This window comes from Daucus carota, chromosome 5 (assembly GCF_001625215.2).
Source record: "Daucus carota subsp. sativus chromosome 5, DH1 v3.0, whole genome shotgun sequence".
NCBI classification, from domain to species: Eukaryota; Viridiplantae; Streptophyta; class Magnoliopsida; order Apiales; family Apiaceae; genus Daucus; species Daucus carota.
In genome coordinates, this window is record NC_030385.2 from 565,497 (window position 1) to 583,243 (window position 17,747).

Sequence of the window (17,747 nt, forward strand, 5' to 3'; positions counted from 1 at the left end):
CTTTAATAAAGTTTTATACTTATTATGATATTTTTTTATTAGTGATATGTTTAACCGGAAGATGACTCAAAATAATTTTCATGTTATTATAATATTAATTCATATCAAAATTTATAACGCCGCCGCGAAGCGCGGCTTTATTCACTAGTTATAAAATAAGATTGATTTCAACTCTTAAAATATAGACCTAATGTGCTAGATAAGCCCGCTCAAACGCCTCTTTGTTTCCTCCCCCGATGTCAGTAGTCGAAGCTGCGGCGGCGTTGCTATCGAAAATAGCTCAAGCTGCCGACGGAGCTGTCATCGGTGGTGCAGTCCTTGCTTCCGTGGCAGTCCTCAGCATTCTCGATTTCGCTTCTTACTCTTCCGCTTTGCGTAAAATCAAAGACGCTCCTTCTATCCGCGTCTCTGATCTCCGGTCGATTCTGTCAGTTTCCGATCACGATTCCGGTGATCGGAAGCTCGTCGTTGTCCGTGGATACGTTAAGGCTAAATCGGCCGTTGAAGGCATTTGGAAAACTCTCGGTCCTAGAGCGATCGTCTCTCCTCACTCCGGGGATAAGGCCGTCATTTTGCTCCGAACACAAACGGTACACACACTCAGTTTGTGGATGTGACTTTAATTCTTCGTAATATCGTAATGTCGATAATTGCTGTTATAATCATAAAGTAATAATCTCGCCAAAATAACATAATTTTACGGTCAACATAATGAAGACAATATGCTTTTACTCTCGGATTTTATACTCCCTCCTTCCCATGACTATACTTTGACTCAAATTAAATTGCTAGATGCAAATCGGTTTTACTTTGTACACACAAGTAATTCACGTTCATACTTGAGAAAAATAATAAATATTATATTATTAGAAAGTATATTCAGTCTATTTTAATATGCAACTTTCAGGGTTGAAAAATAATGAATAAATAATTTGTACTCCCTCTGTTTCTAAAAACCTTTTCCGTTTAAAATGTCGGCACTATTCATAACATGAGACAAATTACTAATTTACGTCTAATTTATAATATTAAATATAGTCATGAGTGATCTTGTTGGATTCGTTTTTATGAGTACTTTAATATAGTGAAATTTTTATTTTTAATACTAATACAAAATTAAAGATATTAATGATCAAAAGTGTGTGTTGACACATACGAGAAAAGTATTTAGGGACGGAGGGAGTAATGTTTAGTTAAAAATTGGTGAATTTGACTCATCAAAAATTAAAATAGACATGTAAAAAGAGACGGAGGGAGTAGTAGATTATGATTAAATGTATGCCAAACTTATTATCTAGTTGTAAATAACTTTGTTATAATACTCGTAACATCATTTCATACTTTTTTAATAAATTGGTTAATGAAAGATATACTACTTGTTTTCTTTGTATTAGTATCGAAACTATATCATGTAATGTGAGGGCGAAATTCTTGTAAGGCTATAAGCCATATTTGTCAAAAAAAAAAAGAAGAAGAAACTATATCATGTAATGTGAGGGCAAAATTCAGCACACTTCACAGTTGCTAGGAGATTATTTTTCAAATTATAGTGACTATGTGCTAATTGTTTTTCTGATATAATCATGTGTTATCTTTGAAGTCTATATGCAAAGTGTGGAGGGGATTGTTTGGATGGACTTCGGAGCGATCTGTCTTTACGGTATGCATACATGACTTGTTATGGTTCTATCTCTTTCTGTTTTTTCTTTTAAAAAAATGTTTATAAAGGTATTGACATTAATCAAGTGAATCTTGTTATCCTTGATTTTTTTTGATTCTCTTGTCTAGAATGTTGGCCTTTTGACATAGTTTGTGTGACTGTGAAACATTTGCTGACAGATTCCGTTTATTCTTGTGGACCGTGGGATATGGTCAAATTCTGATTATGTTGTTGTAAACATAAATGGTTCAAGACATCCGCTGCCTCTTGTTACTGTTCATCATCACTTGCAGCCTATAACAGCTTCTCCTTGTACACTTCTCCAGGCATTTTTCGGCCATGAGTATTTTGTGAATTATTATTTGTCTTTCTTCTAAGAGAATAGACATTGATCTTTAATTATGGTTTGGTGCTATTCCAAACTGTTAAACTTAGTTTGTTTTTTATACAAAGGTTGGACTGCTTGAAGATGAGAAAATTCTGCCACTAGGAAAGGATATAACTGTGGTTGGCATGTGTGGACTGAGTAATAAAACTCTTGAGATCAAGTCATGCAAGGATCTGCCTTTTTTCATGTATGGGATTCGTACTTTTGTATCTTTTTTACTGTACATACTTGATACTCCCTCCGTCCCTCTGATTTGTATACGTTTGGTATGGACACGGAGATTAAGAAAAATGTATAAAGTAGTGTAAAGTAATGAGAAAGAGAAAGAAAAGTAGGTAAAGTGGTGGGACCCATGCATATTTAATTGATAGATTTGAAAAAGTAGATGGAAGTAGTGGGTGGGTGGGATTTTTATATTATAAAAATTTACTATTTTGAGAAAGTTTTGAAATGTATAGAATTGAATGGGACATCCCGAAAAGGAAAGTTTATAGAAATCAGAGGGACGGAGGGAGTATAATATACTTATGTACTTTGACATATAGAGCTTTTTTATGTCCCTTGGTTAGTGAGTTCTGTCATAGATTAAATTATAGGTCCTTGAACTATTGACGTTTTATTGTCTAGGTCCCTGAATTAAAGATTCCGTATTTTAGATCACTCAACTTTTCCGTTTTCTTATCTAAATCCTTCCGTCAAAAAGATTCTAACGGTGTTAACTAGGGTTCTTGGTGTTAATACGGATCAAAGTAATTTTGAAGGTGTTAGTGATATCCAATTTTTAAAGTTGAAGTAGTCAAATTGAAGCTTGAATCACTAGCGACACTCATAGGACACCAATTTTCACAAATTGGATTTAATTTAGAAAATCCTAAATTGGACCATAAATTTAGGGTTTTTGATCGAATTTAGGGACTAAAATTTATAATTTTTGAATTGGATCTAGTTTGTAAAAATTGATATCATATGAGTGTCGCTTGCGACTCAAGTTTAAATTTGACTACTTGAACTTTAAGTTTGGATATCACTAACAACTTCAAAATTGCTTTGATCTGTATGAAACTCAAGATCCTAGTTAACACCGTTAGAATCTTTTTGACGGAAGGACTTAGATCTGAAAACGGAAAAGTTAAGTGACCTAAAATACAGAATCTTTAGTTCAGGGATCTATAAATTAATTTTCCCTAGATTATTATCAATATTAATAAAAGTAAATGCTCTTATATTTCATCTTGATATGCTTTTGCAGGTCTGACATGACTAAGGAACAGATGCTGGTAGATCTCGCCTTCAGGACAAAAGTTGTACTATGGAGCGGAGTTGTTGTTGGTTCTTTAGCAATAGGTGTGCTAGGTTATGCTGCTGTTAGGTAATAATATAACTTCTCCCTAATCCTCTTTACTTCAGAATTCAGCTAGACACCAAGGCAGACTATAGAATTTGAAATTTAGAAAAGAAAAATGCAATATATTTACCTGGGATAACCATGATAGAAAGTAGAATATATTGTTGAGCTTGGTTTGAAAATGAAACATCGTGTAAAATTATAAGATGTGAAGACGAGTAACACATCTGAATATCTGATCTGTACAATGAAGGATACCACTATTCATATCAATTGTCTCAGGAATTGGAATAAATGGAAGGAGTGGAGGCAAATGAGGCGGATCCAACGAGATAACACTGATGATAGTAGTGAAGCTGACACTCAGATTGTAAGAGATGAGGAGAATGGGGATATTCCGGAAGGGGAGTTATGTGCGATCTGCTTAGCGAGAAGGCGAAGGTCTGCATTCATTCCATGCGGGCATCTACTTTGTTGTCCACGGTGTGCTCTGTTCTTAGAGCGCAAGGTATCACCCAAGTGTCCTGTTTGTAGGCAGTCAATAAGGACTTCAGTAAGAATATACGATTCTTGAGATTATATTAGGTACATATTTGGCATGGAAGCATTACATAACATAAAAGCAGCTTTGTTGCTGTTGGACTTCTACTGTAGATTTCTTGTAAATAGGTTATTTCATCCCTTAATGCCCTAAAATATAGGAAGTAACTGATTTTTGTTTTCTATTACATAGACTTGAGTGGCAATTACTTTACAGAATAAAATTAATTCTTCTTCCCCTAGTTTTTGGCACAACTTTGGCCTATGTCACAATCTGGGGACCTTGGTATCTTCAAATTAAGCCATAACCAAACATGAACTATTTCCTGAAACTGGTTTCCTGCAAAATATTATTAAGAACAATAGAAATGCTTATACAAACTATGGTATTTAAAAAAATTCACAAAGGTATATGATGTAAGAGCATCTCCAACCATCTAAAGCCCTTGGCTAAAAGGTGAGTTGGTATACTTAAAATAAAAAAATTTAGCCAACAGTTCCAAAAATTCAACTCCAACCATGTTCAGCTGTTGTCTATAAATTTAGCTAACCTCCTATGGATGGCTAAATTTGTCGAATCTCTACGGGTCTGTAAGAAAATCTGTAGGAAGATTGTACATCATTTATTACCATATTAAACTGATATATTCTATTTTAACAATTTAAAATATTAATAACATACTATATTTAAATTATAGCCAACCAATATAGCCAATACCATTGAAGCAATAATCTTACAGGTCCAATTTAGTCAATAATTATAGCCAACGCCGTTGGAGATGCTCCGAGGACACTGATATTGTCCGATTACAAACTAAAGTAATCTTTCTTATGATACTGTCTATATTACTCTCTTTCTCTGTGTGATGTCTTGAACTATCTCACTTTACGTTTTTGTTTCCTATCAGTCGTCCATAAGGAGCAAAACGAAACTGGTTGGCCTTTCCACCAGAGTCCCGCACATCCATTCATCTCGTCCACTCTCATTTCCCAGTGCCTGTCATACTTCTTCAACAGCACTCGAGCTTCCTCAACGACATCCTCTCGGAATGCTTCCCTGGTGAACCCCGCACCCTGCATCCTCTCGCACCACTGTTCTTTCCTCTCATTCATCTCTCCCGTATTTGTCAATGCCTTTGCTGTTTCTCCTTCGATCATTCTCCTCTGCTCGCTGTCTCCCCCCTTGAATGCAGCGCTCGTAGAGTCCAAGAACCTCCATAAGTACTCCACTCGTCTTGCAAATCCTGTTGCAAAGTTCCCGCAGTTGATGCAACTGCAGTCTGTGTCGTTCTCACTTAAGATCATCGCTTTTGGCTCCAAACTCCTCATTGCTCTTAAGAACTCTGTTCTGTCATCTGGATTATTGTGGCTTATCTGGTGAACTCTGAATTGCGCGCAAATGATTAAGGTTTCATCAGGAGTAGAACCAAGGACTTGGGCATCGAGACTCTGTAAAGCATGGTCCTCGAGTATACTAATATGCAAATTTACATTCAAGAGTTTTGCGTATGCAGTAAGATGCGGGACAGAACTGTAACCGGGTGGACCAACTGCAAATGGTACCTCTGAAGATTGATTACTGTCACTGGATGGAGCTATGACAGTAAGTCGAACCAAGGAAGGCGGCCCACCTGGTCGACGAGATAAGCCTTCGAGGAGTGTAGGCCATTGAACTCCATGGGAGACTCCAATATCAACAATATGAAGATTTTGTGGGGATTGTTGCTGAGAAAGTATTTGGAGTATAGAGGAGTTCGCAATGTTGTTTGGGATAGTAAACCACGGATGAATGTCGTTGATATAGATCAAAGAATCTTTAAAAAATCTTGGTTCTGCAGAAGCAAAATTCATGCTCTTAGCTGAAATAGAGTAGGTCTGAGGAGCTGATAAAAGGTGAGTCAGTGCTCGGAGTCCATGTGCTGCCAGGCGGTGGTTAGCATCGCCTGTGGGGGAGGCGAGCTCGTGGAGAACGTAGAGGAGGTGTTGAACTCGGTTCAGATTTCCAGCTGTGATAGCTAGTGCACAAGGGTTGAGCAGTTGTTCTGCCCATCTTCCATCTTCATTTTCACTGTTTTTGCAATCACTTGCAGCCAAGTGCTTACCTCCTCTTCGGTTTCCTGCCCTTTTTATCGAGACCCTTTGATCTACCACTACCCTATCTCCATCAGCCTCGTTGCTTCGAAGAGTCTGATTCTTTTTGTGGGATTGAGATGCATCTGAGATTGCTTCACCACTTGCTTTTCGTTTCTTTGATGTTTCAGGTGGTGATACTGATAGATGATTGGAAATGATGGGATCAACGAGAAGTGTGCTTGTGGAAGCAGTAGTGATGGGGGCTGTATAATGATTATCTGAAGTGAAACTATTGCTAACCAAAATCTGATCAAGGTCTTGACAGACATCCAACCAAGAATCATCAGTAAGAGCGTTGTTATTGTCGTCAAAGCTATACGGATAGAACGAGGGATGGTACGCTAAAGAACCTTCTACCCAATCCAAAACATGATCTGTGGTGGGGTTTGGCTCTGGCACTTCTGGAGTCATTGTTTCGAAGAAGGAAGATGACTTGCTTGACACCAGAAGAGGTTGAGTATATAGTACAAGTTGTGTAGATCCTTGTTTCCGTCATTGGCGGGCTATGTATTGTCAGTATTTGTTGTCAGAAAGGACAGTGAATGGCATACGAAGGAGTACGCGTGCTGTAATTAAAAAAACCGCGAGGTTTTGGTTAATGTTTAATAATCTCAACTTCAACAGACTAATCAAGGCTTTATTTAGTCATAGCACACTGGAAGGGGACTGTATACATCGCGTTCTTGGATTAACTTATGCCATTGTTTGTCATGGTTGTTGAGATCCATGTGCTTACAGGAGACACGCGGTGTTTCTTAATTCATAACGATGGGGATGCTGACTGCACGGGAAATTGTTCAGCTGATAATAAATCTGATAGGTTAAGGTTCTTGTCTGGTTCCTTTTTACTTCATTATCTAATGAGGTTTTTGGCTTTATCCTTGAAGCTAATTTGAGTTCTGAGCTATTCATTTACATAGCAAACTGTTTTTTTCGGATTGTTTAATATGTAATCAGTTACTTGCAGAAAGATAGATCTGGGGACTTAGTAACAGGGCTTTAAAACATCCAGCATCTGTTTGATATCAGAATCTAGCCTAATAAATCGTCTCCAGGGTCAATTGGTTGCAGATAATTGTTGAGGGCAGCTTCATACTCAGAACTAGCATAATCTGAATGAAAGATTTGTAAGAGGTCGGTATGAAAGAATATAGAAGCGAGGAGGTCTTGATTCAGATCTCAACATGTAGCCTAGGTGCACCTAGCATGGTAATATGCTTCGTTACGGTCAGGGCGGATCTAGGAAAAGGCATGGAAACGTGTCCCTCCTAATTTTTATTTTTATTTTTTTTACATTTTTTTTTCACCATTTTAAATTTTGCAAAATTATAAAAGGGCCACCACAAAATTTTAAAATATACATGTGTTTTCCGAAAATTTGCTTGGTGCCCCCCAAATTTTGAACCCGAAATCCGCCCCTGGTTATAGCAAGGCTCAAGAGCACTCAATACCAACTAGTTGGGATCAGAAACTAATCAAGTCCTATGAGATTATTCATACTTATCAGAACAATGCAGTTCATAAATGCTTAACCAGAAACTTACGAATTATGATCCACATAAGCTGTTAGCTGTGTCAAGAGCAGTGGAATGAATCAAGCAAATTCTAAAATGAATATCAACAAGATTTACCCAATTCACAAGAGAGATAGGATTCTGAGAAATCAAATCTTCAATCATTATTCTGGTTCTTGAACAATTTTCGCGACTTCAGAACCAAGAAAGCCGCAACACAAACTTGCAAGACCGCAGCTATGCCCATAAACAGCAATCCAATCTTCTTCCCCATATTATGCTCATCCCTGGAAGGTGGTGGAATCTGGTGGTCCTGGTCAGCATTTACCCTAGGCTGTGGTAGTGGTACTATGTGCTTCTTGTTCTTCGGTGGAGGGCGGGTGATGGGCGGTGTATCATCCCGACTGGGGCAAGGTGCAGGCGGTAGAAGTAGAGCTGGAACAGGCAGAGGTTGGACTAATGGAGTAAAGTAGAGTAATACAAGTGCTAAAGCGAGACTTAAACTAGTTAACATAGGGGAATCCATTGCCCCTACTGCATTCTGAGCTGCCATGTTCATTTCAGGATCTCAAACAGGTTCTTGAGTCTTTACTTTGGTCACTTTTCTAACAAAGGGGAGACACAAATTGAATTGCGTAAACAGGTGGAGGATGTATTTTAGGTACTAATATTTATTCTGGTTTTAGATAACTGAACGATTAGTCGAAGCAGCTCAGCTACACCTGTGTTTCTTGATTACCTCTCTGCAACATGTTATGACGTGAATGGTGGGAGCTGGATCAATCACGGTCCTTTTCTACATGTCAAGAACAACCACACAAAACAAGAGTAGACCTTGACTGGGTCATAACTCATAAGCTGAGTAAACGCGAAGTCTTCCCTTACTCTTACAGTCTAGACTGGTGCAAGAGTCATGCAAACATCGTGCACTCAACACCACTTTTAACAAAGACCTTAAGTATCGCAACTTAGAGTTGAAATGTCCTAAATATCATATTCCGGATATCACATTAAAACACTCTATCATATACTCGATTCACGAGAGAAACGACCCTAAATATCATAATTTAGGGAGTGTTTGGTTCATGGTTAATGAGCCCGGTTAACGGGAATCGGATCCTTAATCCCATAACAAGTGTTTGGATTAGTTATTTGGTGTTATGGAATGGGAACCCCAATCCTTTTAGGTGGTTAAATCATACCATTCTCACCCCTTGGGTTACCATACCATTTCCATTCCCATTAACCCTTATTACCATACCCTCCATTCCCATTCCCGATTCCCATTCCCAACCTTAATCCAAACACCCCTTAGAGTTTGAAATATCCTAATTATCAAATTAAAACCCTACATCACTGCATCATATAGCGTTAGGTTTATAACAATAAGCGCTAGACATAATATAGACCCGATAATAGGAAGACCATAATTTCAAACAAATTTCTGTTGAAAATATTTTGTTTACCTTAATTACATAAACGCCCATCCAAAAATCATATCTTTCATCAAAACTAAACAGAACAATCATATTTTTCATCAAACTAAACAGAACAAACGACCGGAGGAAAACACTCACCAGACCTAAACATGCGGTGATGCGTACATTCAAAAGGGAAAGAAAGGGAGAATCAAAGCATGAGGCTTGTAATGGCAAACTCGTATGAGCACAAGTCCCAAATGACAAACACCGAAAAATCACTAAAAAAAAATTATCAGCTGAAAACCAACCTTAGGAAAATATCTACCTAAGCTAAACATGTTATGCATATATTCAAAAGGGAAAAGATATATGAAGAACAAAGCATGATGGCATGGCAAACTCGTACGAACACAAGTCTGAAAAGGCAAACAACGAGAAATCATAAAAAAAATTCAATCAAACTAAACAAACGACCATAGAAAAATATTTACCTAAGCTAAACATGATGTGATGCACGTTTTCATAAGGGAAAGAGATGTGAGAATCGAAGCATGAGGCTTGGCATGGCAATCTTGTATGATCATAAGTCCGAAAAGGCAAATTATAACTATAAAAACCCACAACTTTATACTTTATATCTACAGGAGCATAGACTAAGCTCCCTGTTACTTTAGCACCCAAATCCAGGCAATTACACTTTCACTTCTCAAGTATCAGCTCAACTAAGGTATTATTAAAATTCTACAACTGAGCAAGAGCTGTCAAATTGCTCAAAGCCGCCATTGTCAAACACTTTATGCAGCCAACCACCCAGTTCCTTCACTCGTCAACCGAACCGAACCTGCAACAGATATTCAACACTTAAAACGTATAAAAAATAATAGCTCTAAGAGAATAAGAAGCTCAATTACCCCTTCTAATGTAACATTAGAAAATCTAGTTATTTACTATAAGAATATGACTATGAAAACAGATGTGTTAAAATTGAACCTTTTTATCTGATGCTGCACTTGAGAAACCAGCTGATCTGAACTAGAAGGCCTCATCAGGTGGTTGGCACCCACAGAGTTGCCAGTCCCCTGTCCAGTCACCTCGTTAGCATTGATTGTGTCGGAGTTTGAGGATTCCATTAACGAGCGTATCTGAGTAATAGAGCATATCTGGGTTAATAGTTTTGCAGCAAGTAATATATTCAAAAGAGAGAATAAAACAGTTAAATAGCAGTGTGAAGATAAAAAGATATCCTGTTTACCTTATCGAGTCGAGTTTTGTGGGCATGACTTGATGACTGCAAGTATAATCAAGCATAAAATCAATACTGCTTCCTTGCTATAATCTTTTTGAACTCACACTAAATTGCATACAGTGTCCAAATGGAATTGCCTAACATTCTAATATAGTGACTCAATAAAGGAATTAGAAATGAGATGCAAAAAGAGCATGTCAAAAGAAGCATAATGAATACAGCAGAATTGCACACAGTTTACAAGCAAGTTTACCTTTTATATTAGTCAATCAACGAAGCAAAATAATATTTACAATCAATTACGATAACTACTTCTCCGACAAAAGTTTGAAAGTATAAACATTAGCACCAAAGTATATGCAGAAGGTAGTTGCCTAAATCTTTTGAATTTTTAGTGTTCCTACATGGTGATGAAAAAACTAACTATTGCACAGTGCACACTATTGCACCACTAAAAGATACTCTAAAGTAAACTCAAGTCTTACATCATTTTCTTGGTGCTTCCGCTCTTCACTTGAGTACCCTGGAATAGACAAACCTAAGTTCTTTTCTGCACAGTAAAAAATGAAGGGTCAGTCCACATGAGAGTATATGCGATCCAGGCTTTCTTACCAATAACTGCAGTCAGCAAACATACTTACAACTAAATATATGCAAGACCTGTATTATTATTTACTAAACAAACCTTTTACTCTATGGGATATATCCGCATGTATTGTACCAAGTGGGGATAGAGGGACAAGTTGACTTCCTACTTTTTACAAGTAATTTCGAAATCATAAAAAATGATGGGATATGTATTCAAGTTGTCATCAGTATATGGAATAGTTGCATAACCCAACTTCAGTCTAGAAGCATGTGATTTTCATTAAAAATACTGAGATCTTAGAGATACCTCTGAGACATTAAAAGGCTACAGGCCCAATATCAATAAAACAATACTACCGCCAAAGTTAAGGATGAGAATATATTTATGGAAGTACATACCACAATAAGCTAGAGTAAAATATATTCAAAATTCATTATAAAAACGCAAAACAAAAAGAACTGCATGATAAAAACAAACATTTTATCTCTCCCTCTCTCTCTCTCTCATACACACAACAGACACCCACTCACATTTGTAGAGCAAGAGCAAGACAACCATCATTCCCAATGTGTTAGTAGATAAATGGTAAATACAAATAAAATTTAAAGATTTTTTAGAGTCAAGGACAAAAACTAGAGTAGATCTGGAAGTAAAATCACCAATAAGAAAAATGCAAGAAATGTGAAAGATAAAACTACAACACAGAAAAGCAGCACTATATATATGAGATCACCCTCAGTATAAATGTTTGTGCAGACACTTTAGATATAAATCTAAAGAGACAGTTACTAAGAAAAAAAATTAATTCATCTCAGATTGCAGCAGAATAAATTGTAAAACCATAAAATGATACATTAACACCCCCCCCCCCCCCCCCCCCCCCCCCCCCCGCCCCCCAAAAAAAAAAACAAAAGAAAAGGTGGAGACATTTCATATAAGTGACACTATGAAATAACCATTCTGAATTGAGAACGACATCTAGTAGTCAAATACTACTCAGCATACACACATAGATGTATATAATCAGCACCTACCCAAGTGTAGCAATACATCTTTGGACTCCACTGTAGAAGAATTACGATGCTTTGCCAAACTGCATGCATATGAAGTAACCTGCAAAAGCCACAATAATGAAAAACATGTGAACTTAAGTTTTTTGACTGTCCTGTTGGGGCTGGAATGCACTTTTTATCACAACTTTGTTTAAGCAGAAGCATGCATAAAACAAATCAGAACAAAATTGGTATGTATTTTGGTTTTTCTGGACCTTCAGATGGACTATACTTGCAAAATAATATTAATCAAATACAGATGTGCAGCTGTCCATTGAAGAAAAGCACTTTCTATAATACCATATCACAGCAGTAATTCTAATAAATCCACCAACGAACTCTTGGTTCAACTGTATCTCTCTCGCTCCCTTTACAGGATGTCAAGGCATGAACCTTGTCAAAGACAAGGCGGGTGCGTGTGTGTTTAATTATTTAAAATAAAATAAAATATTTGATAAATCCAATTAGAGTCCCCAAGAATTTTGTGGACCGGATATTTGTTCTCGACTTTTTATACAAACCACAAATATTGCCTCCAATAAGTTTAAGCTAGTGGACATATATTGTAATTTATTAGAGGACCACAGTTAAAAGTACAATTACATATTAACAGTAACAGTAGAGCCCTTGAACATAATAATACTAAATATAAAATTTATTAGTCGAGTTGCTAGTTCTTAAGTGTTAATAGTAAACAAGTTTCATCCTCCTCTAGTCCTCTGCACGACTTGTCAGTTCCCACTTCACAAAAATTGCAGATCTTGTCACTAAAAATGGGATAGATGACACTACAAATGGGATAGATTTAACAAGCCGAGCCTCAAATTCTAGCTTGTCTAATTAGTTCGAGATCAATTGAGCCACAAATTTTAAGATTGGAATTTGGCTTGACAAAAGTTCGAGAGGTTCGAACTTGACACAAAAGCTCGAATTGATTTTCCCAGATGTTGACAAAGCCTCCAATGTGATTCTACTGAAAAATTAAAGTAGAGTTCGACAAGACTTAATATGTAAAATTTATTAAAATATTCAATAACTTATATATTAATATGTATAATATATAAAAAGTAAAATAAACGAAGGCTCACAAGCCTCATGAGCTGAGTAATTTGAAACTCGAGAGTGGCTCGAAAAAGTATTCGAATGCTCGAGCTTGAGATCGGCTCGATTATTGTTGAGCCAAAATGAATACCTACCAAGCCCAATTCGAGTAACTCACGAACAATTGGACTCATTTACACCCCCAACGATAGATAAACAAGTGTAAGATAAAGTCTAAAGTAAAATTAATCAAGCCTTTACCGAATCAATAAAGTTATCCGCAATCTCCAAAAGCATATCTTCCACAACAGGGTCCAACTTTGCTTGTGGGTCCACCTACACGCAAATGACATCCGAAATCAATTATAAGAAAATCAAAGACGATAGAAGCTTTATAAATCAGTCTTGAAACTTTGCAGCTTCAACTTTCATCGCTCCCAAGTCAAGATGGACGTATCCCGAATAAAGGAAAGGTCAATCGATGTAATTGCTAGAAGAGTCTAAACTTGATGAGTGGAGATTAATTTTAAGATGTTTCATTTTTTTTAACATAGCCAAAAAAATAAATTAATATCTAAAAACTGTAGTTTTGCTTTGTCTAACATGGCAAAAGACACAGAGGCATATAAAGGCAACCTGTGAAACCAGATCTTGTATTCTCCTCTTCCCAAGAAGTTGATTGCTAGCCTCTGTCCCTTGGCTTGAACTCCCACCTGGCGTAGTTGTTCCAGATGCAGTAGCATCTGGTTGTGATCCAGTAAGGCTTAAAGATTTTTGACCAGCAGGTGTTGCCATCCTAGGAGACTGCTGTTGATGATGCAAAATTTGCTGTTGTGTTGGTGGTACTGGTTGCTGCTGTTGCTGCAGCTGCAGCTGTCCCGCTGATTGCTGTTGCTGTTGTTGTACCATTTGGGACAACTGCTGTGGATTTAACGCACTAGAATTTTGCTGCATCTGAGAAGATGAAGCCAGCTGCTGCTGCAGAAGTGCTTGTTGCTGCCTCTGATGCTGGAGACGGTATGAAGGTGAGTTAGGTGCAGACATTGCCGGAACCTGTTTCAACCACTGTTGTTGTGACAGCGTATTCTGAATCAAAGCTGGTTGCCCATTCTGAGCCAACCCGGATAACTGAGGGTTTATAAAGGATGTCCTCCCAAGACTTTGTGCCTGTAGTTTCTGCAGATAAGCGTTACATAAAGATTTTATTCCGTTGATAAGAATAGCATTTATTACAACTTTGAAAAAAAAGCATGATACGCGTAGGAAGTAGTCAGCAAAAACAGTACCGTTTCGCCTTTTGATATTGGGCGTAACCACCACAATCAATTAACAAGAAACTACTTTGTGATATTTGCATCTTAAATTCCCGCATATGACTTTCCTACCTATTTACACACACACACACACACACAAAAAAAAAAAACTAAAGAATTCTGCTTTTTTTTTTAACGAAAGATCTTCACTTATATTCCAGTTGTAGAGCATTAATGCATTTATTTATTACTTGGGTATTATAGGGGTGGCAATTTCGGGTAACGGGTCGTGTTCGTGTCAGCAATCGGGTCGATTTCGGGTCAACCTAAAATCACTTAAAATTGAATAAAACCAAAAATTGAAGTTATTACAAATGAAATTCTAGTTTCGGGTCATTTCGGGTCCATTTCGGGTCTGTCGGGTGATTTTCGGGTCACTTTCGGGTTTCTGTCTCAGTAAATCGGGTTTCGGGTTGGGTCGGGTTCGTGTCGGGTTTCGGGTCGTGTCTGATATTGCCACCCCTATTGGGTAAGTTGGTCATTATATACAAACTCTTAATATCTAGTGCAAGATGAATGAATATATATAAAAGAGAATACCATATATATTTACAAGACCAAAACTAGGAATAAGAATATGTGAGGGGTTCGAAGAAATCTACACCAATAAATAATAAATAAGGCAGGCATCATCCTAACCTATTAACTACCCGAGACTGGAAATCAACAATCCTTTGATACACAAACTCATAGGCACCACCAAAATATTTAAGATTAGTGATCCCAAAATGAGAAGGAATTTGTTCTGAGGGTTGTTTGGAGGATAAAACTTTTGTTCAAACAGATTACTAATCAAGACTTCTTGAAACTTAACCTAATACCATTCTAGATATTCTCAATAGAAAAACTAAGTATTATCACGATAATAACAGATGCGGCAATTCCTCGAGAAGTGTCTTATTATGTTATCCTCTCATTGAACGCTGAAATATATATCACCACAATTATCTGCACAACCGTATCACCAATATCAGGATGTTAAATCATAATATATCCTGTCAGCTTTTTAAAACCATGTTCAGATACAAAGAAATAGGAAATTAAGAAGTAAAAGTGTTGTTAGTGACCACTTTGTCTCCCCACAGAACTGAGTTTTTGATTGTTAAGTCCACCAAAATACATGAAGTGGAACCCTTCAGAATTTCATGTGCTTACAAGTGCCATTAGTACAAACATCAACATTGAAATAAAATAGCTCATAAGACAATTATTAAGTTCATATCCTAAGAGTGTCAAGAAGATAAGCGAGCCGAATATAATGTCTTGCCTGAAAAAATAAACACCTTCTAACAGAAAATAGTGTCACAGTTATATATCTACCATATTCCAATATTAAGTTGGAATGATAGGAAATTCAGATAGATGCCGGTTTAGCCAAGATGATTATTCATTTTCTCCACTGAAGATCGCGAGAGTTTATGATATATAAAAAATAACAAAATAGTAGGTCAAAAAAGACACCTGTGTTGAGTTAAGTTGATTTTGCTGGGACAACTGTTGCCTCATTTGTCCTTGGTTCAGACGCTGTTGTGTGTATGCTATTGATCCGTTCCCTCTGATTTGTGAGCCTATGTTAAAATTTCCCATCATTCCCATTGCTTGCATTCCCTGCAAAGACTGTGCAGGAGAATTTCCCGGATGGAATTGTGTCCCTGCTTGTGCTAACCCAGTTTTCTGCCTTGGCTGCATTGAAACTCCATAGTCTCAGAAACAGAACGTCAAAATAAAGAATTTTGCAAATTTATGACCACGACAAAAACAACTGAAATCTCAATTGATTAAATGCAACCGCTATATAAGCTACACAACTGACGAATAGTTTATACTAAATCCAGATCTTCCACGTGTCTGAGACAATACATTTCCAATCAAAGTCTCAATATAATAATATAACAGAGAATATAACTGCAATATAAGTCTATTGTGACGAATTCAGTAATATCTAGAAACAGTGACGACAAACAACTAAAAAGTAGGCTGAGCGTGATCTTTTCTTTTCCTTTTCAAAATCTAGTTATGCCGCCACAATTCTCGGTACAAACAACACATTTTAAGACTAAAAATATGAATATCAAGATGATTGCCAAGGTGTAAAAGTTACACCGGAAAATATCACATGGAAGGCAAAACTAGTGGGAAAATCAATTTACAAAAAACATGAGCCTGCTGGAATAAAAAAAATAGCAGGAAACTTGAAATTCAACCAAGTATCTTCAAATCAAAGACATAACTGCACAGTTCTTAAATCAACAAAATTCGGGCAGATTTGGTGTGGAAATAATAGAACATCATACAATCCCGAGTAATAAACAAGTGAATTCTCAGCAAAAAAGGCACAGACTTTACTCGAAAAAATTAAAGAAAACCGTAAAACAAAGCAATTTATACCGAAGCTAAAAGTTGTGACTGCAAATTGAGCTGAGCAGCTGCCTGAGCAGGTAACATCGGCAAGTTTCCACCTTGAGCACCCATTAACCCGGACCGCGATAAATTAGCATTACCCACTTGACCCATTTGACCCATTTGCTGCTGTTGATTATTGTTATTTAAATTATTACTATTCTGTTGTTGCTGAGAAGCATTGCCACCGAAGCTCATCTGCCCGTAAATTCCGGCGACGGCGGCCTGCTGCCGGGCCGCGGCGGCGAGGCTGTACTGCTGTTGTTGCTGTAGCCTAGACATTGACGGTGATCTCTGCATCTGAAAACTTGAAGTGGGCCCCATCATGTTATTATTACTATGCTGTTGTTGTAAATTGAATTGTTGTTGCTGTTGATTTGAGGGTGTGAGTTGAGGGAGATCAATTGAGTTAATGTTGTTGTTGTTGTTGTTAAGGTTTGAAGCGGATGTAATTTGAGTTTGGTTTTGTTGTTGAGGAATGATGTTCGGGTCCATTGTGATTGAGTTTGATGATTGTAGTTGTTTCGCCGAGGATTGTGTTGGATTATCAGCCATGTTGTGTGTGTTTTGCGTGGATTTAAGGGAGAATTGTGGGCCGTTTTCTAGGTTTCGGTGAGGAATGAAACTGAAGTTGAGTTCTTTCTGCTCAGTTTGCGAATTTGTGTGTGTTTTAAGGATCGTTAGAACATGACACCTGGGTTCGGAACATACAGGCTCTTGTCGTCAGAACTTGAGAGTAATAGTTATCAGTTTATAATTGTATAAAAAATAGTCCCTCCCTCTGCTTTCTTTGGCATCCATCTTTATCCGATAATAAAATTTATTATTTATTTTTTTTATAAATAAAAATTTTGATTATATGTTTTTATTTCGAAAAAATAAAAAATATGTAATATTTTTAAATATTCGTTCTGAATAATTAAAAATGCGTGTGAAAAGTTTAAACGTCAAATTAAATATATATATATATAATATATATATGATTCTATAATTATATAAAAAAACATGCCTAGAATGTGATATTGAAGTAAAACCAATAATTTAAGAGTAAATTGTTTTACTAGTCTCTGACAAGGAAAACCAAAAACACATAATTTATGTAAAA

General features: G+C 36.9%; 2 protein-coding genes across 2 annotated transcripts; one reads left to right on the top strand and one right to left on the bottom strand.

Annotated features, from left to right (window-relative positions):
• The first annotated feature begins 175 nt into the window (after positions 1 to 175).
• Positions 176 to 5,132, top strand: LOC108224130 (E3 ubiquitin-protein ligase SPL2). The gene is made up of 7 exons (XM_017398700.2): positions 176 to 590; positions 1,601 to 1,660; positions 1,840 to 1,986; positions 2,114 to 2,235; positions 3,298 to 3,417; positions 3,676 to 3,901; positions 4,842 to 5,132. Exons 1-7 carry the CDS (start codon positions 237 to 239, stop codon positions 4,995 to 4,997), a joined length of 1,185 nt encoding a protein of 394 aa, XP_017254189.2. The 5' UTR covers positions 176 to 236; the 3' UTR covers positions 4,998 to 5,132.
• A 4,427-nt stretch (positions 5,133 to 9,559) lies between these two features.
• Positions 9,560 to 17,415, bottom strand: LOC108219762 (transcription initiation factor TFIID subunit 12b). Its single transcript, XM_017393270.2, has 9 exons — positions 16,631 to 17,415; positions 15,704 to 15,925; positions 13,566 to 14,105; positions 13,191 to 13,265; positions 11,871 to 11,949; positions 10,733 to 10,797; positions 10,254 to 10,289; positions 9,992 to 10,143; positions 9,560 to 9,842 (listed from the first exon to the last, which is right to left on the bottom strand). Exons 1-9 carry the CDS (start codon positions 17,195 to 17,197, stop codon positions 9,821 to 9,823), a joined length of 1,758 nt encoding a protein of 585 aa, XP_017248759.1. The 5' UTR covers positions 17,198 to 17,415; the 3' UTR covers positions 9,560 to 9,820.
• Positions 17,416 to 17,747: the final 332 nt, after the last annotated feature.